This window comes from Vidua chalybeata, chromosome Z (genome assembly GCF_026979565.1).
Source record: "Vidua chalybeata isolate OUT-0048 chromosome Z, bVidCha1 merged haplotype, whole genome shotgun sequence".
Taxonomy (NCBI): Eukaryota; Metazoa; Chordata; class Aves; order Passeriformes; family Viduidae; genus Vidua; species Vidua chalybeata.
The window spans coordinates 66,329,755-66,352,466 of record NC_071570.1 but is presented as its reverse complement, the minus strand read 5'-3'; the positions used below and the strand labels follow the sequence as shown (position 1 = coordinate 66,352,466).

Here is a 22,712-nt window from a genome sequence, read left to right as displayed (position 1 = left end):
TTGATGATTCCTGTACCTCTTATTTCTTCTTCTTCCTTTGTGGGTATCACTGTTTTTTCCAAGCACTCTGGGAAAAGATCTCATCTCACCCATGAGATGGGTGAGTTGTCTCAAATGGAAAAGTTACCCCTTCCTTCTCCAAGAGTGATGTTTCGTGTTTCTGACATTACCTTTCAGCCTTGTAAAATCCATCCCTTGCAGGAGTACTCTTTGGTATCAGTTTGTAATGTAACCTTGAAACACTGATGTAAAATGGTGGGAAAATGGCACATTTTATTTTTTGGGTTTTTTTTTTTGAATTGTCACCCAAAGTGATGAAGATTGATTCAAAGTTAACCAAAACAAAAGCAGAACACTTTTTAGTCTCCTGTAATGTGCTGACATCCCATTTGCTTTTTTGATCAAAATATCTGGCCATGTAACAATTCCCCATTTAGGGAAATTCCTGTCACTGATTAATTCTTGAGTAATTTATTTTGCCTTATTTTGCTGGTGATTACGGAGTATGGCACTTCTTGTAACAACAGAAAAATGTCAATAATACCTAATTTCCTTCTAGGATAAAGACGGAAAACCAATATTGCCGAAGCCGGAAGAAAAACCAAAGGTTAGAAAACTGACAATATTGTAGGAGTGTGGCTAGATATCCTGTTTTCTCCCTCTCTGTCATCACTTCTCTCTGTGCCACGATGTAAGTCTCTTGGTCTGCTTCTGCGTTTTACTTCCTTGCAAAAAACCTGCTGGTCAGAAGCGTCAGGTGGAAGTTAGTTTTATTGAAATTCACTTGTCTGTGAATGAAGAGCTCATATAAGGAAAAGGTTTAGAGAGTTCAAGACAGGAGAGATTTACAAAAATTATTGTTTACTCAAAAAAAGGCTATGTGGGGAGTTAGTAAAAAGTATTCTATGGAGGTCTATTGGAGCTGTTAAGGATAGAGAGAGGTGAAGCAGGAAAATCCTTTATTTTCTTGACAATTTTCTCTTGCTAGTGATCAAATATAAAGGAATTTGACTGGAAATAAAGAAAAAAAAAAGCTGCTGTGTACATTTTTCTAATCACAAAGAACAACCTGGACTTTGCAAAGAGTATCCATCATGGCCTAGGAAGTGCAAGAGGGGATTAAAATATTGAAAGAGACAGTTGTAGCTACTAATTTTGAAGGCACAGGAAGAAAGCAAAGGAACTGTGCACTGAAGAAACTGAGGGCTCCACTTTGGAAATACTGTGAGCTGAGGAGTGCTGCCAAAATTTGGAAAAGCAAAGGAAATCCCTGCTCTCTGGAAATGAGTGTGAATGTCAGGACCAGTTCGAGTCCTGGACAGAAATCTGAGCTTCAGGGTTAAAGCGTGGAGAGAGGGAGGGAGGGCAAAGTGCTGGGAAAAAAAGACTTCTGGTCTCTAAAAATTTTTATTTCAGGTCTCAGACATGTGATTGTTGTGAATGGTGGATGTTTGAGAGCTGCACAGAAGGGAACTCCTGCCAGGCCTGTCATGAGGAAAAAAAGGGAACAGCTCTGCTCTCGGGGGAGCTAGGCCCAGCTGCCAGGGGATCACCCCCAATATTGAGATCAGTGAAACCAAAATCAACAAAATGGAAAAAACTCTGTTAACAGCTGTGTTAAAAGCTGTGTTAATAGCTGGGAACCATCAGCCACTTGCTGTTCTTCCATGATTTCTGGTGAAGGCAAAGTCCTTCCTTCAGGACTTCAGCTAGTGTTTGGGCCTCCGCTCTGTGTAGCCTTATGCAGTGGCATTACTCTTAGTGAATAAAATTTACTACCTAAATACCTTTTCTTATTTAGTATCTGAAGGAAGGTTTCAGGCATTATGAAAAGTGGGGCCTTACGTGTTGACACACTTGATAAAGAATTAGGGAAAGGGGATGAGGGAGGGATTTCTCTCTCAGAAATGTCATTTTATGCACTATGAGTCTGTCCCTGAGCTGTTAAGTTGCATGCAGCAGGTGAATGACCATCACTGCTAGCGAAGATTTAAACATTTAGCTTTGAACAGTCATTTGGAGGATCCCAGGAACTTTAGGTGTGTAAATGTAGAGATATATGGATTGCAGAGGCCTAGTTCACATAGTGTCAGTAGATTGTAATATATCACAAACAGCAGGAAACTAAAACTGCATTTTTATTCACCAAAACACACAGTGGAAACCACTGAGTGTCAGCAGTCAGTGGACAGGTTAAGAGAACTTTCAGGGAACTCTAGTTCTGCTAGTAAATATTAGCATTTTTTTCCTAATTAAGAGGTTGTATTTTCCTTTTCAGTAGCCCTGTCTTGAACATATCTATATCTGGTTCTCTATATTATGTTTTATATTGTATGTACAGTTCTCTACATTTTATGAACTTAGATAACACAGAAACTTATTCTGAAGTGTGTTTTTCTTAACTGCAAAATTAGTTCTGTTTTGTTGCGCATAATTGTGAAAGGTTATTTCAGTGTAAACTACAGATGTTTTCCTGCTTTATGAGTAACTGAAATATAGTTCTTGAAAAAGTAAATTAAAGAGAGGCAGTGAATCACCTGTGCCACTTTTTTTTTTTTTTACAGCCTTTGAGTGAATCTGATCTTGTTGATGAATTTTCAAAGGATTTTGCCTGCCCTGCACAGCCTGCAGTACAACCCAAAGCACCAAAGCCCAGCAACATATCCAAAGTAAGTCCTTCTGGTTCCTGGAGAAGCTGACACTGACAGTTTTGCTAAGACTGGGCAGTGCTAGTGTTCTTTCAAAAAAACCCATTTCCTTCTCTTCCTGTTTCTCTTCCCATTGCCTTTAGTGGAATATGCAGTATTGGCACTCAGCTCTTCATTGAGCATCTTCTGCCTTTAAATTCAGACTTTTCTTTCTCATTTAGTACTGTATTTAGGGAAAAAATAAGCCATTTAACAGGCACATTTTACTGTTTTCTAAGCATATTCACTAAAATACAGTGTAAATTGTTCTGTTTCAGAAGCCATCAGGTTCTGTGTCTGCAAAAGCCACCGAGGATAAAGTGGTCCCTCATGCCACAGCTTGCACTGTGCAGTCTGCAGCTCCTGTGCCTTCAGTAAGTAGTGGAGCCCTTTCAGCTGGTGCTGAAGCAAAACTCAATGTTTCATTTATGGAATGGTGGAGCATGTTGTCAGGATGCTCATTTCAGTATTGCATGTTCTTCCTCCACAGTCGTGACCCACAAAGGCTGAGTGGTTCACAGAAAAAAAAAGGCAAAAAAACAAAGCTGAGTCAAGCATAAACTGAATTGTCAGTGACCTTCCTCAGAGAGGAAGCCAAACTGATAGTTCTGTGCTGTTCTGTGCTCTTACTGCCCTAAAGGGGGTACTGTTTGTGAACCTAATGGGGACTGCAGGAAAAGGCAAAACCAGGTTTCTTCAAACTAAAAATTGTTTTTTCCTTTATCAACACCCATGCAGGTTGGTCCTTTGTCAGATGAAGCACTGGAAGCCTTGTCCAGTAGCCTAGGGAAGAGGGAGCCTGATCCAGATGAGAAAAAGCCTGCTGTGGACAAAGTTAAGGTAGAGAAAAGAATCAGACCTCAAAAATACCTTCAGCGTTACTCTGTTTCCTCAGGTCACAAACAAAGTAGACATTTATGTTTTCACTTTTTTTTACAAACAAAATGTACTGTTGAAACCAGTTCTGTTCTGCTTAGGAAGTACTAGTAGGATTTCAACACAATGAGTACAATTTTCTAATAATTCTGACTACTGCAGTGCAGTAGTTCCCTCAGTTTCTGAAAACTGTGTTTTGTTGTGTCCTGCTGAACTGAAGCAGAATTAAGATGCACATCAGGGATAGCACACAGTATGGTCCTTTTTCTGAAGGAACCAACTTTATGATGAGAGCTTTTAATTTGGAATTATGCACAAAACTTTTGGGGTTTATATATTTAAATAGGGAGCCATAAGTAAGTCACTGAAATCCTATCCAAGGAAATGCTGTTCATAGGCACAGTCTGAATGCCCCTGTGTGCCACCTTAAACCAGATGGAATTGGCTGGAGTCAGAAACCAGCCCTTCTAGTGGCTGGAATTCTGCCAAACAGAAGTTCCCAAAGTTGGCTTTAGTCCCTTCTCTTAGTTGGCATTTTCCCAGCATAACTTGTATGGGGATAATAATTTTTGAAGTGGGCCACTGATTTCTCTCTTCAGCCTTCCTTTGCATGCTGCCCAGATAGCTGTTGAGTGGATTTGCAGAAATGTCAAGAATTAAGACTCAGAGGTATTTTTGATTTTGGTCCACCCTTGTCTATTCACTTAACTCTGCTAGCTTCACTGAAATAGGTAGAGCTACTTCTAATATACAGAGGAAGAAACAGGCAGGGGAATGAAGGCTTTCTCAAGAGAAAATGTTTTCTTTTAACTTTCATGAGATTTGTATCTGGTGGTTGGATTGAATGAGAAAGACCAATTTGAATCAGAGGGCTGAAGGCTGGAAGCTTGCTCATGTGAATTTCCATGGGTAATTGTTTTTCTTACTGTGATTCCTATTTTTCCTTCACAGGAGAAAACCAAAAAGGAACAACACAAAAAACTGGGTGAAGAAGAAGAAACAATTCCTCCAGAGTACAGATTAACAGAAGCCAAAGTAATTTATTTAATGTGCTTAGTCTTACTTCCCTTTCATTCCTCAGAATGACTGAGACTCCCATTTCATTTTGAAACACTGATGTTTTGGTTCAGCCATTTTTATAATATCTAGAAATTCTGGTTTATAGTTCCCATAAATAGCTGTCATCTACCATTGGATGCCTGCATGGGCATAGAAGTGGTTTAGATGCAGGTACCTGCAGATTAATAATTCTGAGATTAGTCCACCAGAGTCTTTCAGTAGCTTCTGGTATTTTAGAAATAAATAAATTGTGATTGGTTAAAGCTGTTAAGAAACCCCCAAGGACCTGGATGTTTTAAGTGGCATTTTGAGTAGCAGCAGTAGATGCTACAGAGTCTGCTGGTTAGGTTCCTGTCCCTTGTAACACTTTCTGTTGCTCAGGGCATGCTCCCAGAGTGCTTGAATTGCATGGCTGTTTAAGGGTTAATGCAAGGGATTTTTTTTCTTTATAGGATAAAGATGGAAAACCACTCCTATCAAAACCAGAAGAGAAGTCACAGGTAAAAAAAGTGATGATTTCAAATAACTGTTTCATTCATGACTTACTTACCAAATGTCAGCAGGGTTACCCAGTGTTCAGTTTAAAAATGGGCTATGCTACCTGCTTACTTTTTAAGAGATAAAGAGACTTATACGCTTCCTCTTTTTCTTTCCAATGGCAGCCTATGAGTGAAAATGATCTTTTAGAGGGTTTGACAGAAGGATTTTCCTCTTCTCCATCGCTACCTGCACCATTACCTACATCAACTGTACTAAAGGTGAGTAAGTTAGATTTCTGAAATCCGGTTTTATTTACAAGTTGTTTGAATAATCATGACATTTTTAATGTTTTCTTTATCTAAAGTTCCTTAAATGAAATGCAATAGCTAAAAAATTTAAATACTTCTTGCAGTAAGTTAATAGAAGAGCAGGACTTTAAAAAACAGACAAACAAAATACTAGTTATGTGACCTATCTTCTTACCAGTTGCTTGCATAAATACTACTTTGCAGCTGAGGATTTTAAAAGTGTTTTTTGGGACTATTAGATGGCCTGGTGAAATCTTATTTCTTTTGGAGTCATGTTAAACCTGTTTAAACTTCAGCTGTGGCGAGGTTTAACCCAGTGGTTGAGGTGGAAGAACAAACTGAGATGAGGAACAGTTGCACAGAGTGTGTGTGTGTGGGGGAGCGTTTCAATCTGAAATAAGCAAAGCTCCTCAGGAAAAGCAAATCCTAGAAATCAACTGTGTGGGTGCTGTGTTTTGGATGTGTTTTTTTGGTCTGATGGGTGTTTTTCTCTGGGTCCCCTGTGTGCCTTGTTCTTCCAGAAACCCAAGGATAGTGCCAAGCCTGTGAGTTCCTCGGATGTGATCTCTGCTGCTACGGTTTCCTCAGTGCACTCAGCAGCGCCTGCCACTGTAAGAAACCTCTCCTGCAGGTTCTTACCCCAAAACAAGGGGCTGAGTAGTGAGGAGAGGCAGCAGTGTGATCCAGGCAGTGTGACCAGTGTGGACTCTTGCAGAATTTAATAATTTATTGCTAAAAATGGCTACTGCAGAGAAGGAAAATGTTCCCATGGGGAAAAAAAAAATTATAAAAAAAGAATGAGTGGACACTCCCTTTTCAACAGTTCCACAGGCAGTACCATGACCACCTTTGGATACCAGGGGAACTTTCCTTCCTGGTGTTTATTTTAATGTTGCTCACACATTTTGATCCATGCTGAGGAATCTTACCCTGGTGCTGCCAGCCTGGCTTGGAAGGGGAATATAAAGCTCCTCCTGCCTGTGTTGGCTTTAATGGCTTTTTTTCTATCTAGGTTCTGTAGAAAATTGCAAAATCTATGGTAATAGCCAAACATTAATTGCCAATTATTTAATAGATCTGTTCTTATTACAGCAGCTAGGCTTATAAAAAAAAAAAGAAAATCATTCAAGAAAATTCCATAAGCCCTTATTGAAATTATGTTTTCTGCAGGTCAGAAATATTCTGTATTTTTCCCCAGCTATTGTGCTACACTGCAAATACAACAGGAGTGCTATTTGTTCACTCAAGTTCTACAGTTCATTAGCCAGTACTTACAGTAGATTGATGAATTATATCATTTTTGCAGCAGATGTGCTTTCACAAATTTGTTTCTGCTTTGTTAGGGAGGAAAAGAGATGGATGAAGCCTTGGATCTCCTGTCTGATTCCCTGGGACAGAGGGAACCTGACCCTGATGAGAACAAACCAGTTGTGGATAAAGTGAAGGTAATAAAAGACATTCTGACACTTGAGCAATTTGGGGAGAAGGAGGGATGGGAGGGAGTAAACCAAACCAACAAAAAAAACAGTCCAAACCCCCCATACGCTAAGAGGAGTATATGGCATTGGGATTTCAGATGTTGTAAAAGTAAGGTTATTGGAGAAAAAAATCCATGCTTTTACCTATAGGTAAATCAACCACTTTTCAGTCATCTGGATTACTTATGTGTTCTGTGAAAAATGATGATTTGGTTAATGTACTTTAGCCACTTGAGGGCAAGTGCTGAAATGTTATGGGAGATTTGAAATAATTTTACTTCAGTGCCTTTCATTGCCATTATTCTCATCATTTTTCAGGTGTCTTCTTGGGCTCAGTTTCTAAAATTTATTTTCTGGCCCTGTCAAGCTTTGACTTTTATAACCACAAGTTCACTTAATCAGGCACATTTTTAAACTTCCTTGTTTCTGCCGGTTTTGTCTTCATTTAGTCTTTCATAAAATCCTATAAAGGCCCTTCTGCTAACAAGAAAATAAATTTTTGCATAACAGTAGTAATAGTAGAAATAAATTTTAATTTGAAATAGCTACGGTAAAGTACATTACTGGGGAAAAACAAAGCCACCATATGCTGCCTATCAATAAATTTAGGCTGGAATCTTAGCTGGAGAAAAAAGAGATCCCTAAAATGTCTGCGTTAAGAAAGACAAAGATGTTCTTCAGCAGTCTGCTTAAAAACCTCCTTGTGGTGTTCTGTGTGGCATCTTCCTGGTATGCTGCCAAAAATCAGAGGAGTATAAGTTGAAAAATAAATGTAGTTTTTAAAACTTTCAGGCATGAAACATGCCTCAAAGTGAAATGATTTTCTCAGTAGCTTTAAAATTTAAAGGTGAAAAAAGATATCTGTCCTGAGTCCGATATGCCCTCTGACTTGTTGATTGCTAATATTTCTAACCTGGGTAATAAAGTTTTTTAAAAATTAAATACTTTCAGGAAAAGGCTAAATCTGAACACAGAGACAAGCTTGGAGAGAGAGATGAAACAATCCCACCTGACTATCGAAAACTGCTGGAGTCAGGTGAGCAGGTAAGGAAAAACTTCCCTAGTTTTCATTTGTAACAGTGGAAACTGAGTCTATCTGAGCCAGTCTGTCCTCTTTGGAATTACAAGTGGAATAAGTGAGTATCTGTACTGTATTTATATATTAGGGTAAAACATGGAAATATCCTTCAGTGAGAGTAGCTCTATCCTCACATGCTTATAAGTGAAAAAACAAAAGGGGGAAAAAAAAAGAAGTTTTGGTCTTATTTTGTTGATTTTTTCTTTTTCAACTGGTCGGTCTGAACAAATAAATCACTTTGAACTACTAAAGAAATCCATTCAGAGCAATGCAGGCTCATTGGCAATCTGTGAACACCCAGTAGTGCCATATGTAAATACTTGTATTTTTAAACTTTTAAACTAATCTGTCTGGTTCAAAATGAGTGAGGATCTGCTTTTTTTTCTTCCCAAGAGTAAACCAGCAAAGCCAACAGCAAAGGATGACATGAAACACAAAGGAAAGAAGGTAACATTTATGATGAGGTTTATTGAGGGTTTTTTAATATTTGTGATTTTTATTCTGTGGTTTTTTTTTTTCATGCTGTGGGCTCTGATTTTGTTTCAAAGTTGTGTCTCTGTAAGATTAAGGGGTGATTAATTACAAATACTCATAAATTAAGGTGGTAATAGGAACAGTAGTGGACAGTAAAACTTCTGTGAGGTGTAACTCTTCACAATAAATGCAGTTTTTATGTACAACTGCATTATGATTTTTGAGGAAATCATGCCTCTTGGGAACCTCAAATAGATGTCTCTTAACATATGTGTGGAGTTCAGGTGTGTTTTTCTTTAAGAAAAGGGATAATTAATTAAAGCAGACATAAATTCCTGAACCACTAATTTGACTGTGGGTAGCTGGGTTGCACATTTTGTGACTTCAAAATTTAAATTATTGTAGAAACCTACGGATGACAGTGCAGCTATTGATGCCTTATCAGGTGACTTTGATACTTGTGCAAAGGCTCCTGCTACTCCCCAGCACTCAAAGGTAGGACATTTTCTGCTAATAACTTGCAAAATAAACAGTTTTTTCACTCCTCATTTTTCTTTGCAGTTGCTCATTTTAAGTTTACAGGAAGCCTGTCCAGATGCAGGAATTGTTTCACTCCTGCAGTGGAAGTTGGATGTATTTTGCTGTGTAACTAAATATTTGGAAGAAGGGAGGTTTGTGGTAATTAGGGCCTTTCAGACAGGCTTGGAGAAGTAAATTGAGCAGAGAAATGTGATAACAGTTTTTAAGAGTGTTCAAAAACTGCAGAGAGGCAGAGAAACCTTTGCTCACTGATAGGAGGCACTGTGTAGCAGTGGTTGTTGGCTGGAGCTGAGACACAGTTCAAGAGGGGTTTGTGGAGAGAAAAGCAGGGAGCAGCAAAGACTTTCAGGTGTGTTAGGTAAAACAGTAGAGTTGACAAGAAGAAATGAGAAGGAATGGATTGGAGAGGTCCTGCAATTGAGAAAAGGAGCAGCAGCTTTGAAACTTGAGGTTCAAATCAGCTGTATTCCTGAGAGGAAAGAGCTGTTTCCAAACAGCTCTTCTGGCCACTGCAGTGCCCCCCAGGGGTTTCCCTCAGCACAAAACCCTCAGGCAGCTGAAGACAGGACAAATGGTGTTTCAAGTGCTGCTTCATCTGCTCTTGAAATCCAGGGCTAAATCTGCTGTTGCAGCATTATTGCTTGGTAATAAATACAAAATCTGCCCATCTCTACCAGGTTTTTCTGATGCAGTCTCCTGTCAGCACAGCTTGTGTTGCTGCCAAACCCATTCAAAAGACTGTGTCTTGGCAGATGTCAAAGCAGGAGCCACCAGTGCTCTATTCTCCTTGTAACTGTAATTTTTTTTTTTCTTTGGAGTGTAGGACAAAAGTGGAAAGGAATCGACGACCACTAAACCAAGCTCAAAGGATAAAGGAAAGCCCAGAGACCCTAAAACGGTACAAACACATTTATTATGGTATGGGCAGTCATACAAGAGGGCAGCTAGATTCTGGACTCATATTACAGGGTTGTTATTCTGGGGGGAGTTTTACATCAATATGTTGAACTTGATCCATTTTTGTAAATATGAACATAGGAGAAAGGCCCCTTTCTATTTCAAGGGAAATCGGCAATAAACAGGGGCAAAAAAATACGTATACTTTAGACAGAGTGTTGTTCTCTGACGGGGGGGCCTCAGTGCATGCTCCTCAGGTTCTCCTTCCCAGATTTGTAGATCTAAGAGTCCTACTTTGCCTGCCTATAGCTGCCTCAGGCAGGATCCCCACCATTTCTCTCACTTCTTGACAGTTTTGAGTAACAGCATCTGAAAAGTGATTAAAAAGTGCTCCTACAACCACAGCCAGGTTCCCAAGTTATTATCATAAATTATGTTTTAAAATTAATGAAGACCTACATATTTTCATAAAAAAGTAAGAATGAGCATGGTGTGGAATGGCAGGCAGCTGTTTCTATATTAAAAAAAAAGTGGGGAGAAGGGGAAGGTAAGAAGCGTTGCTTGGCTTTTTTTTTTTTACCCAGAAGTAGAGAAAATTGATTCAGGTCAGGGTGAAGCTTGTTCCATCATGTTCTTCTCACAGAGGATATGTGCAGTAGATGCCCAAATCAGATGATTATGTCTGGGAATTTTACATTTCACATGTCAGTGATGGGATTTCTGCTTGTTGTTATTATCAAATCACCACAGGTGCCTTTTGTGAGACCACAGAACTGACTTGCAGTTCTCAGTGTAAAACTGATGGGTCTTTATCTCCTCTTCAGGATGTTCTGACCTGTGGCCTGATCACTGCTGTGGGTAAAAGGGTGTTTAGGAACAGGGAATGATGAGGTCAGGCATTACCCACTCTGTCTGAAAGAAAGCAGTTGATTGTGAAAAGGTGAAAATATTTGTGTACAGCAGGAGTCACAAATACTCTTGCTGAACTATCTGTATTTCAGGTGCAGATTGTATTTATGTCTGAACTGTGATTCTTACGAGTGTCTTGTCACTGCCTGATTTCAGGTTTTAGCTTGGTTCAGTTTCTCATTGTGTCATCCTCTCTTTAGGCAAAGGGACAGTCCTCCAGCAGCAAATCTGAGAAGCAGAAAACAAGCTAAACGTTAACCTTACCAGGTGAGATTTCTTCTTCCCTGTTCCCTGGGCTACCACAAAGACAATTTCATGCTTGTGAATTAAAGCTGAGTTTTGCTAGCAGTGCTTGAACTAAACCAAGACATGGTTAAAACTGCTGCTAAATGAAAATGCTTGGGTTGACTTTGCACTTCAGGGTTCCCAGGCAGGAAACCTTTATCCATTCAGTTTGTACAGAACTACTTCATTTAGCTAAACTCCTTTAGGCTGGTGGAATTCCAAGCTTTCCAAGGTGTGAAGTGCTGCTTCCCTAAGACATTCTCACAGAGTAATGAGGATCAAGCACATCTCAGCTGGGGGTTATGATCTTTAGGATACTGATCTTGTGTCATTACCTCTGCTCTGGACCCATCTTGGAGGCTTAGTTCCCATAATTCTTCACAGATTTATGTTGTGAGTTTTATTTCCAAGTAACGGAAGATAAGCACTCTAACATTATTTTTTTGTTTTGTTTACTCCCCCTGCCCCAGGATCCTGCTGCATCATGTAAGATGTCTTCTTTCTGTAGGTGGATGATTATTCTTGAAGAACAAAAGCTGATGCCAAAAGCACATAGTTATTCTGGGTGGTTTTTGTACAGTGATACTTGCTGGACTTTTTCTCATCTTTTCTTTTTTCCCAGTAGTAATCTCAGGTTTGTTTCTTTCTCCCAGCAATTTACTTTATTAAGACTCACATAGTCTGACATTTTTGTAATTTCCTTCAGCATTCTGGGGGAAAGAATGCTTTCTATTTGCAGGAAATATATTGCATCAATGAAGAGCTATACCAAAAAAAAAAAAAAAAGAGAAAAATATATCTGCAGACTTTTGCACATAATCTTCACATAGTGCCTGTAAATCTCTGAAGAGTTCATATATGCTAGCATTTTTTAACATTGCAGTGGATGCATTAAGTATTCTGGAATATAGTGAGCTTTAGTTACCCTCAGCTGGGCTGTGCAGCCTTCTGCTCATGCCAGTTCCTGGTGGGAAGCTGCAGGCCAGCTGTGGGGCAGCTAAAGTGTGAGAAAATGGGGATTAGCCTCTTCTTCCAGCACGTCTGGACATCAAGCAGGTATTTGGGATGCTGCCTTTAGCAGTAGTTAAAACACACTAGGGCAGGATTTTTTTTTTTATTATTATTAATATTACCATTATTTCCAATTGTATCTGTACTGTTATCTCATAATTTGAGGAGTCTCCTGGACTGGACAAATTACAAATGTAACAGCTACCAACACAAAGGGTAGATAAGGAAAGGATGGGGACGAGCTCAGCAGTGATCAAAGCTCAGGTCCAGGGGCGGGCTCCTTTTTATCTTATTTTGCACTGTTTCTAGCCCTCCTGTTCCTGGCACCCCAGCAGGGAGCGCAGGGATGGGGCTGAAGGTGTTGCTGCAGGGAGGAAAACCCCATTTTTCCTGTTCCCTGCAAGGACAGGCACGGCCAGGAGCCTCTCACAGGTCGGCTGCCACAGCCCTGGGCTGCCACCACCTCCGTGGGCTTTCCTCTGCCTCCCTGCCCTGCAGAATGTCCTTCTGCATATCCTGACACTTGTGCAGCTCTGGCGAAGGGAGGCTGCTGGCAGCAGAGCCCAGGGTCTGCAGGCAGGGATGGTGCAGGGATTGAAGATGGGGATATTCAGACTTGTGACTGTACTTGCAGCCTGCCACCGTGCCACTCCAATAAAGATTTTAAGGATGCACTGTGCCCTTCATGGCTTTTCATTTATCGCTGCTGCTGTCAGGCAGAAGAAAGCCTAGAAATAAAGAAAAAAAACCACCAACAACATTGGCATATTAAAATTGAATCTAACATTAAAAAAAAAAAAACCAAACGCAAAATACAGAATTGCAGAATCAGCTAGGTTGGGAAAGACTTTGAGGCCATCAGGTCCAAGCTGTGACTGAAGACTACCTTGTCAACCAGACCATGGCACTTGGTGCCCCATCCAGCCTTTTCTAAAACACCTCCTGCAACAGTGACTCTGCCACCTCCCTGGGAAGCAACTTCCAGTGCCCAGTCCCTCTTTCTTTACATGTTGGTGACACTCCATGAAGGCGTTCACAAACTCATCGAGACCCTGCTACTTTTTTTTTTTTTTTTGCCCCTTTTCCTTTGTATTTCAAAGCTGCATTGTAGTTGACCAAGAGCAAATCTAACTTGTGGGCTGCTGCTGTGCTGGGAGACAGCTGGAAGAACAAGATGTAAGTCACTGAAATTTATTGTGCTCAGATAAATTGGCAGGTCCTGAAATACTTGTGTGTGAGGTCCCATCTCTTCTGTAGGAGGGCTGCAGTGCATCTGGGAGAATGAGCACATCCAAAATTAAAGGGTGGGGAGGGAATAATAAGGCGGGTTCTGTGGTACCAGGAAGGCCACCTAATTTTGCCCTCAGAAGTGAGCAGTTAAAAGCAGAAAGCAGAAGTGCCATTTGCTGGTCACAAAAGAAATAAATGCACAAAAAGGGGACAAAAAAAGGCCTTGATCTGAAATCACCTGCAATTTGATTTTTTGTCAAATTCCCCATTAGTTGACAATACTTGAATAGCATAAAATGTCACTAGCATGATGCAGAGCTTTCTCAGAATTCCTGATTTATATAGATATATATAGATATAATTACATGGAATTTGCCATGAGTAGGAGGAAGTGGTGCTTTCTGCAGGGTTGTGTCAGAGCTGTTGGCTCTCAGCAGTGCAACAGGGTGCCTTCCAAACACCCATGGAGTGTTTGGAACCTTGGGCAGGTTTGATACCCAGGTGGGAAGAAAGGGAGGTATAGTCAAGTCAAATGCTTGGGATTAGTTCTAGATTATTATTCTTTCCCCCCAGTCTTTATCTCTATTAAAATTCCAAAATTGGGCACATCCATGAGGAACCACACAGGAAATAAACACCAGGGATTCAATAGCAAGGGCATGTTTGCAAGAGCAAAGGAATCAAGTGCCCTTAAGCAAAAGTGGCAATTAACAAATTTAGATTACGTTTAATACAGAAATAAGAGTTTCCAGCAGGTAAACGGAGCAGGCCACTCACAAGTACCTTTAAAAACAGAAACTCCACCAATGAAAACCCAGCCTCTGGGATTTCAGCCTTGCTTTCCTGCGGCTGGATGTGGCACTCGGTGGCTGCTGTCAGGGCATCCTTTCATTGCCCTGCAAGTGGCACACGACAGCCATCAGGGCTGGGCTAGTGTCCCCTACAGGGACAAAGGACAAGGTCCGGCCACGCCGCTCGTAGGGACAGCGGCGGCCACGCCCCTTACCCCGTTGGTCCCGCCTCCTCCGCGCGACCCCGCCCCTTTTCCGCTCCGAAACCGCCCCCTCGGCTGCGGCTCCGCCCCCAAGCGCCCCGCGCACCTCCCATTGGCCGGCGGCGTCCCCTCGCGCCCGCCACGGCCTCCCATTGGCTGCGGGCGCCGCTGTTGTTATTCCTGTTACTGCTGTAAAGAGGAGCGGAGCGGTGTTATCGGTCACCTCTGGTCACCTCTGGTCAACTCTGGTCACCTCTGGTCACCACTGGGCGACTCTGGTCACCGCTGGTCACAGCTAGTCACCGCTGGTCACCTTTTATCGCCTCTTATCAACCCCCAGCACTCATCCGTCATCTCTTTTCACCTCTTATTTCTTGTCACTTCTTGTCCCCTGTCCCCGGTCATTGCCGGAGCTCGATCCTCGCTCGCTCGGTCCCTGCCCGGGCCAGGTCCCTGCGCGGTGGCCGTGGGTTGCCCGGGTTGGCGGCCGTGTCGCCGCTGCCCTCCCCGGGCACAGCCCCGCTCACGCCGCTAGCGATGGACAGAACTGAGCCGGTGGGCCCGGACAGGTGAGGGGGTGGCTAGGGGGCCGGACTGGCTTTGTCCGCCCGCCCCACGTGAGATTCCTCGGACGGGACACGGCTCTATGGAGCCGTGCCCGAGGGCGCTTGAAATGCCCTCCTTCAGCTCCTGCCCCCGACCCGCCAGGGCAACAAGGGGCTCGGGGCACCCGGGGCACTGACACTTCCCCGTCCCGACCGCCCGCAGGCACCGGGACACCCCGAGGAGGTGGCACGCGGGGCCGCCCCTCCCGCGGCTGTGGCGCTCACTGGCCCGGGAGCCGGTGGCCTCGGACCGCCCCCGGGACTCGGTCTCCTCGCAGCCCACGGATGCAGGTAAGGGATGCGCCTGCTCCGCCCCACAGCCGTCCGCAACCGGCCCCAGCTCCGGGGTCGTGCCGAGGGTGTCGGAGGGGGGTCGGGGGTGTCTCGGCAGGGGTTGGCCAAGGGGGTCGAGGGGGGGCAGCTTCTGGGGAGCGTTGGGCAGGAGCTCCCACCTGCACTGCCTGGGGCTCAGTCAGGAACCGCTCCGCTGGGGACCCCGCTCAGGGTGACACGCGACATTCCGTGCGGCACCGCTGCTCCCAACGGCGCTGCCAGCCGCCTGCCGGGCGGCTCCCGGCCCGGCCCCATCCTGCCGGGGGCCCCGGACTGGGGCCGGGACCCGATCCCCACACCCTTGTCCCTTTTTCGCCCGCAGGATCGGGTCCTGACTCCCACACGTGGCAGAGCTCTAGAGCCGTTCAAGAAGAGTGAGTGCCCCATCCCCGTGTCCCCCCGGGGACAGCCCCTGTCCCTGCCCTGCTTCTCCCGAGCATCAGGGCCCGGTCTCAGCCTGGCTGGGGGCTGAGCATCCGGCTGTGACCACCAATCTGTGTCTGGGGGGTGACAACCTGGGCTGCTTGGGCAGGGACGTGGATGCCATTCCCTATAAATCCCATCCATCTCTGCTCTCCCCACAGCTTCCAGAAAACCATCGGGGAGTCTGGGAGAGCTCTCAAAGAGTACGTGAAGGGGCCCTATCCCTGGGGCAGGACATGAATGCCAGGCTGTCCCCGTGCCCAGGCTGTCCCTGTCCCAGACCCAAAAGCCAGGCTATGCCCGTGCCCCTCCTGGGGTCCAACTCAGGCTATTGATGTTCGCTCAGTGCCTGCCCAGGTCCCTTTGGGGAGCTGTGACAGCCCTGGCGGGGGCGGGGTGGTCTTACCGCACCCTGAGGACATAGGGGATGGAGGTGACAATGGCAGAGGGGTGGGTCACAGCGGTCCGGGACACCTGCAGTCATTCGATCCTTTCCTTTCCCGGCTCTTGCAGCAGGAAGCTCCTTCACCAGAGGATCCGCTTCTTACCGGTGAGTGCTGGAGGCTGTGCAGGATCCTGCCGAGTCTCCGGCCGAGCCGGGACGAGGAGAATGGAGCCAGGAGAGGGGACAGGGCTCTGCAGCACCGCTCACCCCCTGGCTGTCCCACAGCAGTGGCAGCTGGAAGCCAGCCCGGTGCTGAAGGACATCTGCCAGCTCCAGGTGCGCAGGCACAGAGTGCAGCGGCGGCAGAGCGAGCCCAAAGATGAGGTGAGGGGCGCGGCGATACCTGGGAGGTCAGGGAGGGAGCACAGGGGTGCTGACGCCGTGTTCCCCCTGCTGCAGGAGGGCTTTGTCCCCGAGAAGCTGCAGAGGCTGGGCGAGAGGAGCCGGCTGCCCGACGGCCACGGGGCTGCCAGGAGGGACCTCTTTGGCAAGAGCCCCTGCGACACATCAGAGCCGGTGAGAGGCTGCAGCGCTCCAGAGGAGCTACGGATCCTTGGCTGGACCAAGTGGCCATGCCGGTCCAGGAGGCGTGTGCATGTGGGAGATGGGCGGGCTGTGGGGTCATGGGGACACTGTGACTCCAAACCCCCAAGGAACTTGGAGCTGGACGGACCTTGGGTACGGATTCGTCCCTGCCTGGGGGTGGGAAGCAGCTGGCAGGACTTGTCCCCTTCACGATCATCTCTGCCTCTCCCCCAAGTCTCCCCAGCTGCTGCCGTGGCAGAGTGATTCCACCGTGCCCTGCGGGATGGAGAAGCCGGTGACCACGCCAGTGATAAAGAAGGAGGAGGCAAAGCTGGTACGTGGCCACCTTTGGCACCGAATGGAGCCCCACAGTCTTGGGGTCTCCGAAGGGGGGTCTGGGGCCGAAGGTCCCTGGGGCGGGGGCTGGTTGGTGAGCAGCACCAGCCCTGGAGCTAGCGGCTTGCCAGACCCCCGGGCAGCAGCGCGGACTCTTCCCACAGCGTCCGGGGAAGCGGGGCCAGTGCCGGCAGCTCTTGCGCTCGCCCTCGGTGCCCAGCAGTGTCCCCGGGCCCGTCCCGAAGCGGAGACGGCCCTCGGACAGGGACAGCCCTGCCGAGGCCAAGCGGCAGAGGAGAGTGGCCGGCAGCCCTGAGCAGGAGGCATCCCTGGAGCCGGTGGGTGATGGGGAAGGTGTCGGGGGAGAGCCAGCCTGTCCCTGGCAGGACTGGGCCACTGCCCGGCTGTGCCAGAGCCCCTGCTGACATCTGGGGGTGTCTCTGGTTGGTGCCTGCGCAGGGAGTGTGGCTGGAGCCTTGCAGGTCTGCCCAGCTCGAGGAGATCGAGAACCTGCTGGCCAACGATGACCAGGAGCTCATTGGGGACTTCTCCAAGGTAGGGCCACGAGGATGGGGCAGCTCTGAGGGCGCGCTGCCCCCCGTTATTCTGAGCAGCGGCTACCATCGGAGCCCCGCAGTGCCGCCAAAGAGAGCCCAAAGCGAGCTGGTGGCCCTTGCTTGGGGACACGGGGCCTTGGGGCTGTGACTTGCCAGCCTGCAGCGCCTGCAGCGGGTGAAGAGCCCAATCACTGCTCCTCTGCTCCGTGCCCGTGCCACAGGCAGTGTATGTGCCTCTTCCCCGCCCGGGGCTGCAGAACCGGCCACTGGCGGCTCCTGGGCTGGGGGGACAGGTGCCACCCCCGGGAGGTGCCCCTGGGACGGGGATGAGCCCAGGGCCTGTCTCCTCCAGCCTCACCTCCTGCCGACGGTGGAGGGGAAGGACCCGGGCCTGAAGTACATCTCTCCTGACACGGTAAGGGGACAGCGATCCTTCCGCAGCCCCGGCGAGGGGCTGCCTGCCTGTTCCCCCCCGAGCCCTCGTGTGTCCCCCCTTGGTGACGCGCTCCCCCCGCAGCTGGCGAAGGTGCTGACGGGGCGCTACAGCAGCTTCATCGAGCGCAGCGTCGTCGTGGACTGCCGATACCCCTACGAGTACCAGGGCGGCCACATCAAGGTCAGAGCCCCCCGTGGCCCCGGGGCCGGGAGGAAGGGGGTTGTCCGAGCCCCACTGCAGCCCCAGAGGTGCCGAGCCCACCACGAGAGATTGAGCGTTTCCCCGCGAGGAGCGGAGACAAGAGGGATTCAGGATACCCCGGGATGTGTTGAGTACCCTCTAAAGATAGTCTCAGAGAGGAGACTATCCAAAGCGCCCCCTCCAAAGATAGTCTCAGAGAGGAGTGAAGCAGCCCCTCCAGAGCCCCTCTGAACCCCCGGAGAGGTTGAGCAGCCCCCCATGAAGGGTCCAGAGCCGCCCGGAGGGGTGGAGCAGCCCCTGAAAAACGCCATGCCACCCGCTCACCCGCTAAGGGATTGATTCCCAGTTGGAAAGAGGAGCATGATGGTGGTGGGAGGGGGGGGGGGGAGGGGAGGGGGAGGCTGGGGGCAGCGTCCTTGGGTCCCTGCAGAAAATGAAACTGGAGGCAGAGGGGAAGAAGGCGCCTCTGTCCTCCCAAGGGCGCTGTCAACCTGCCGCTGCAGCGGGACCTGGAGGAATCCCTGCTGGAGCGGCCCATCGTGCCCCAGGACGCCGGCAAGAGGGTGATTGTCATCTTCCACTGCGAATTCTCTGTAGAACGGGGACCCAAAATGTGAGTGAGGGCACGGGGGGCACACAGGGGTGTGCCAGCCCCCCGGGCAAGCCGGGACCCTCGCACGGGGCTGATGCTGTGGGCTTTGCCCGGCTGCAGGTGCAAGTTCTTGCGGGAGAGGGATCGCTCCTGCCACAGGTACCCGCAGCTGCACTACCCCGAGCTCTACGTCTTGAAGGGAGGGTACCGCGAGTTCTTCTTCCAGTTCCCGGTGAGTCCCCTGCCGGTGTCCCCGCGGTGGCAGGAGGGCAGGAACTGGGGGGGGATGGGGGCACAGGGCAGTGGGGGCACAGAGGCGGCGCTGGCTCTGAGCACCTTCCCTGCCATGGGAGGGGATCTCCCGGCCGGGGCGCTGGCTTTGGCCCGGGACGGCTGCGGGCCGGGGGCTGCGCTGCTGGGGCTAACGGAGCCGTGGGTTGCAGGGCCACTGCGAGCCCCGGGACTATCGGCCCATGGAGGACCCGGCGTTCAGGGAGGAGCTGCGCAGGTTCCACGGGCAGAGCCAGCGCGGCCGGCGAGCGCTCTTCATCCGCGGGCGGGATCTGTGAACGCTCGGGGGGAAACGCTACGCCGGAGCTCGGACTGGAGGAAGGGTTCCCTTGGCCGGGGATGCGCCTCGGCTTGGGCTGCTTCGTTCGGATGGGTTTAGCGTGGTATTTAGGATTAGCATTGGGCTTGCGTTTGTTTATTGCTATAAATAATTTTTATATATTGTTATGAACTTTTGCTTATTGGTATGATTATTTTTTTGCTTGTCTATTGTTATGAATATGTTTGTGTTTGTCTGCTGTTAAGACCGTTTGTACTAGTCTCTGTTAATAAACTCCTATTGCAGGAGAACAAACGCGGCTCCTGAGCTCTCTGTGCCCGCACCGGGGCGCTGCAGGGGTGGGAGCCCCCGATCCGGGGCTGGGGGCACGGGCAGGTGGTGCTGGAGGGCTCTGGGATTTAGGGACGGGGACAGCTGCTGGCAGGGGACAGGGCTGAGGCGGTGGCTGCCCTGGGGCGTGGTGGTGGCTTCCCCAGGGACAAGGGGGCTGGGGCAGGGGGGCCAACTGTTGGCCCCTTGGCTGCTGTTCCTGCATGCTGGGGTGGCAGCAGTGTGGCCCCGGGCCGCCATAGGACCCTTTTTCTTGGGCATCCTGGGCTTGGCAGGAGCCCTGGGACACTTGGGGTGGCTGTGGGACACCCCAGGCAGGATACTCTCTTTTCTCAGGGGGTCTCTTGAACTTTGCAGCACCCCTAGGGCTGGGATACCCATTCCTGAGGGGAGCCTGGGCTCAGTAGGACTCCCAGAACTGTGACAGCCCCAAAGTGGGGGTCAGGGCTCATCAGGGCACTCAGCAGCATTAATCCCTCAAATTCTGAGACACAAATTCCGATGACCTGTTAAAATACAGTGGGGGAAAAAAAAGGTAATATCAGAGCAAATTAACTTTCTATAAAGTGTTGCCACAACAGTTTGGCTGTCACACAATACATTCCTTCACTGGTAATTATGAAGGACTACTTATTCAATTGTTGATATCTTTTACATTTCCCTTGAAATGCTAAAAGGTTGACCTTCTGGTCTACAGGTTCAGTAGACCCCCTGGTATCCATGGCACATGCTTTGCTTTGGGTCTATGTCATAGTAACAAAACACCAAACCTGACTCATTCTCTAGGAGTCTTCACAGCCTATTCTAAAGCTTCAGTGGGCTTTGGTGCTCCCCAGCTATCATGAAATAATGATAATAATAATCTATCACTAAGTAATTTTTCATTACAGAGAAGTATTTAACACCACAGGTAATGGGTGGGTAATATAATCTACACTGATTATATTACCCATTTATACATTATTATTTATTATTATGTTATTATATATATTATAGATTATATATACACTGTTGTGACATGGCTGTGAAATACACAACTGAATAGCGGGTAAAACCAATGAGTATGATAATGCTTCATCATAACCACATTTTAAACACGCTGCTGACTGAGTAATTTTGACACGGAAACAGCATGACAGTAAATGCATATTCCCTGAAACTCACTGAGTGTTTATTTGAGCAGTGTCACAAAGAAGCCAGGAAGCAATTTTCATCTTGGACTGCCACCAAGAGGTATTTCTCTGCAGGGTGCTGTGCTCACACAAGTGCCGAAGAGCAAACTTTCTGTGTAGTGCCCTTGTCCCAGCACAGCCAGGAGGGCATGGTTATAAGAGCCACCTGCAAAGGTTTTAGGCTGCCCACAGCTCCCCTCATGGACCTGCAGCGACCCAGTGTTAGTCTCAGCTCTGTAAAATCCTCCATAAATACTTGCATTTGCTTCAACTTTGTGTGTGTTGATGCATACTTATTATTCTGAGACACTCGTGGCCTGCTCTTTACCCTAGGCATGATCAGGAAACCAAACCAGACCTGCTCATTTCTCTGCAGATCCTTGCAAAATTGAGTTTTCTGGGACTGTTGGATCTTGCTAGCAGCTGAGAGCTCATTAGGGAATCTAATTTAATGTCCTGGCAGTATACAACTGCTTCCCACAGCATGCATGGATACACAGCAGTCCCTGGATTTGGAAGCCCCAGAGCAATGGTGCTCACACTGTTCCAACTGGATACTGAGTGCAACTCTCTAAAAGGAAATGGTGACATTTTTTTCCTCCTCTGGTTTCCCCTCTCAGAGCACACTGCTCTTTTTTACATCTGTTCTAGGCCTCTAAAAAACCAGCAAAGGGCTGGTTTGGCTCTAACAAACCAGTTAGTTTCCTGAGAGCTTGTGACAGAAAAAATAAGTCCAGGTCCAGGTCCAGGTCAGTGCCCAGCAAAGTCCCCTGGACTAGCTCCTGCTGGGGACAGCTCTGCTCTAAGTCAGCTAGGCTGTGTGACTCAGTGCTCCCTGCATGCAGGCAGCCCAGGAGTGTTGACAAAAATAGGAGAGGCTTGTCTTTCAACTATTCTGGCCCAGGAGATGATCTCCCCAGGCTCCCGTGTGACTAAACTGAGGCTCCTGCTCTCCAAGAGGTGGCAGAGAATCAGCCTTCGGCACAAAGGTCATCTTCTGCCTTTGTGTTTCATTTACAGAAAGCCTACGACAAGTCAGAACACCCACCCCCAGATCTGTGTTACCTTATCATGCCTTACTGTGGAGTTCTCTTCTTGCTGCCAATCTTTAGCTCTGCAAGATCTGGGAAGCTGAGGGGTCAGGTCCATCATCCAGTGCTGCTCTTCTAAGAGGGCACACAAGAATACACAACACTGCCTTTGCAGAGGTGCAGAAATGCAACTTTCAACCTTTTCATAATTCTCTTCTTGTCACCCAGGCTCACACACCCTGAATTTTGCTTTTTACCTTACCTCAGTCACTGTAGTCCTAATTTTTTCTTTTCTTTGAACACACAGGCACTCTTCACGCCACAGGTAAAACTCAGTCTGGCTTTCTGCTGACAGTTTCTTTCTTCCTTATCTGCCTTAAGCCCCTTCTCCCCCCCACACTCTCACCTAACCCTTGCTGGTTGTACCTCTCTCTCTTTTCTGCTGCCCCATCATTCTCCAAGATCAAGTCCATGGCCCCATCCTTGCACAATGTGTATGATCCACACCTCTCCTCCACCCAGACCTTCCCTCCATGTCACCTCTCCATCTCACACCTGAGGTGTCACACAGCCACAGCTGCACATCCCAACTCTGCTCCTGAAACCTGGGACAAAGTTCCTCACCTTTCCACCTCTCTCTCTTTCTCTCTGTCATTTGTCAAGCTGGATATAAAATCCATCTGTCTCACAGATTAAACATCATCTGAGAGAAAGGAAAAAAGAACGGAAGCTGTCTCCAACTCTGGCTTGCCCTGATGGTGAAGTATATTGAAATCTCTGCCCTGCCTTTTACAAGATCAGTTGATGGCCATGCACTTCTGCTGCTGTTTTAAGCTTTAATCTCCTTGC

The 22,712-nt window shown here is 47.6% G+C and overlaps 3 protein-coding genes across 7 annotated transcripts in view; all 3 read left to right on the top strand.

Annotated features, from left to right (window-relative positions):
- Positions 1 to 12,756, top strand: part of CAST (calpastatin) — a 57,875-nt gene extending 45,119 nt beyond the window's left edge. For 3 of the 4 annotated variants that reach the window (XM_053969029.1, XM_053969027.1, XM_053969030.1), the window contains 15 exons: positions 560 to 607; positions 2,565 to 2,669; positions 2,966 to 3,061; positions 3,426 to 3,527; positions 4,515 to 4,598; positions 5,075 to 5,122; positions 5,285 to 5,380; positions 5,932 to 6,021; positions 6,754 to 6,855; positions 7,840 to 7,932; positions 8,360 to 8,413; positions 8,846 to 8,935; positions 9,799 to 9,878; positions 10,987 to 11,053; positions 11,542 to 12,756. In XM_053969029.1, the coding sequence (XP_053825004.1) occupies positions 560 to 607; positions 2,565 to 2,669; positions 2,966 to 3,061; positions 3,426 to 3,527; positions 4,515 to 4,598; positions 5,075 to 5,122; positions 5,285 to 5,380; positions 5,932 to 6,021; positions 6,754 to 6,855; positions 7,840 to 7,932; positions 8,360 to 8,413; positions 8,846 to 8,935; positions 9,799 to 9,878; positions 10,987 to 11,044 (1,146 nt within the window). In that variant the 3' untranslated portion in view covers positions 11,045 to 11,053; positions 11,542 to 12,756. The remainder of the gene's footprint in view (positions 1 to 559; positions 608 to 2,564; positions 2,670 to 2,965; positions 3,062 to 3,425; positions 3,528 to 4,514; positions 4,599 to 5,074; positions 5,123 to 5,284; positions 5,381 to 5,931; positions 6,022 to 6,753; positions 6,856 to 7,839; positions 7,933 to 8,359; positions 8,414 to 8,845; positions 8,936 to 9,798; positions 9,879 to 10,986; positions 11,054 to 11,541) is intronic. The other variant, XM_053969026.1, reaches the window with a different exon arrangement.
- On the top strand, positions 12,084 to 19,609 carry LOC128782284 (M-phase inducer phosphatase 2-like). Its single transcript, XM_053932541.1, has 16 exons — positions 12,084 to 12,127; positions 14,504 to 14,875; positions 15,075 to 15,202; positions 15,567 to 15,618; positions 15,829 to 15,870; positions 16,181 to 16,217; positions 16,338 to 16,436; positions 16,512 to 16,628; positions 16,873 to 16,971; positions 17,138 to 17,311; positions 17,433 to 17,528; positions 17,883 to 17,945; positions 18,048 to 18,146; positions 18,647 to 18,780; positions 18,880 to 18,991; positions 19,203 to 19,609. The coding sequence occupies exons 1-16, from the start codon at positions 12,084 to 12,086 to the stop codon at positions 19,326 to 19,328; spliced, it is 1,794 nt and encodes a 597-aa protein (XP_053788516.1). The 3' UTR covers positions 19,329 to 19,609.
- An 882-nt stretch (positions 19,610 to 20,491) lies between these two features.
- Positions 20,492 to 22,712, top strand: part of FSD1L (fibronectin type III and SPRY domain containing 1 like) — a 36,985-nt gene continuing 34,764 nt past the window's right edge. For both annotated transcript variants that reach the window (XM_053932648.1, XM_053932647.1), the window contains exon 1: positions 20,492 to 20,570. The gene's annotated coding sequence lies outside the window, so the exon portion shown is untranslated. The remainder of the gene's footprint in view (positions 20,571 to 22,712) is intronic.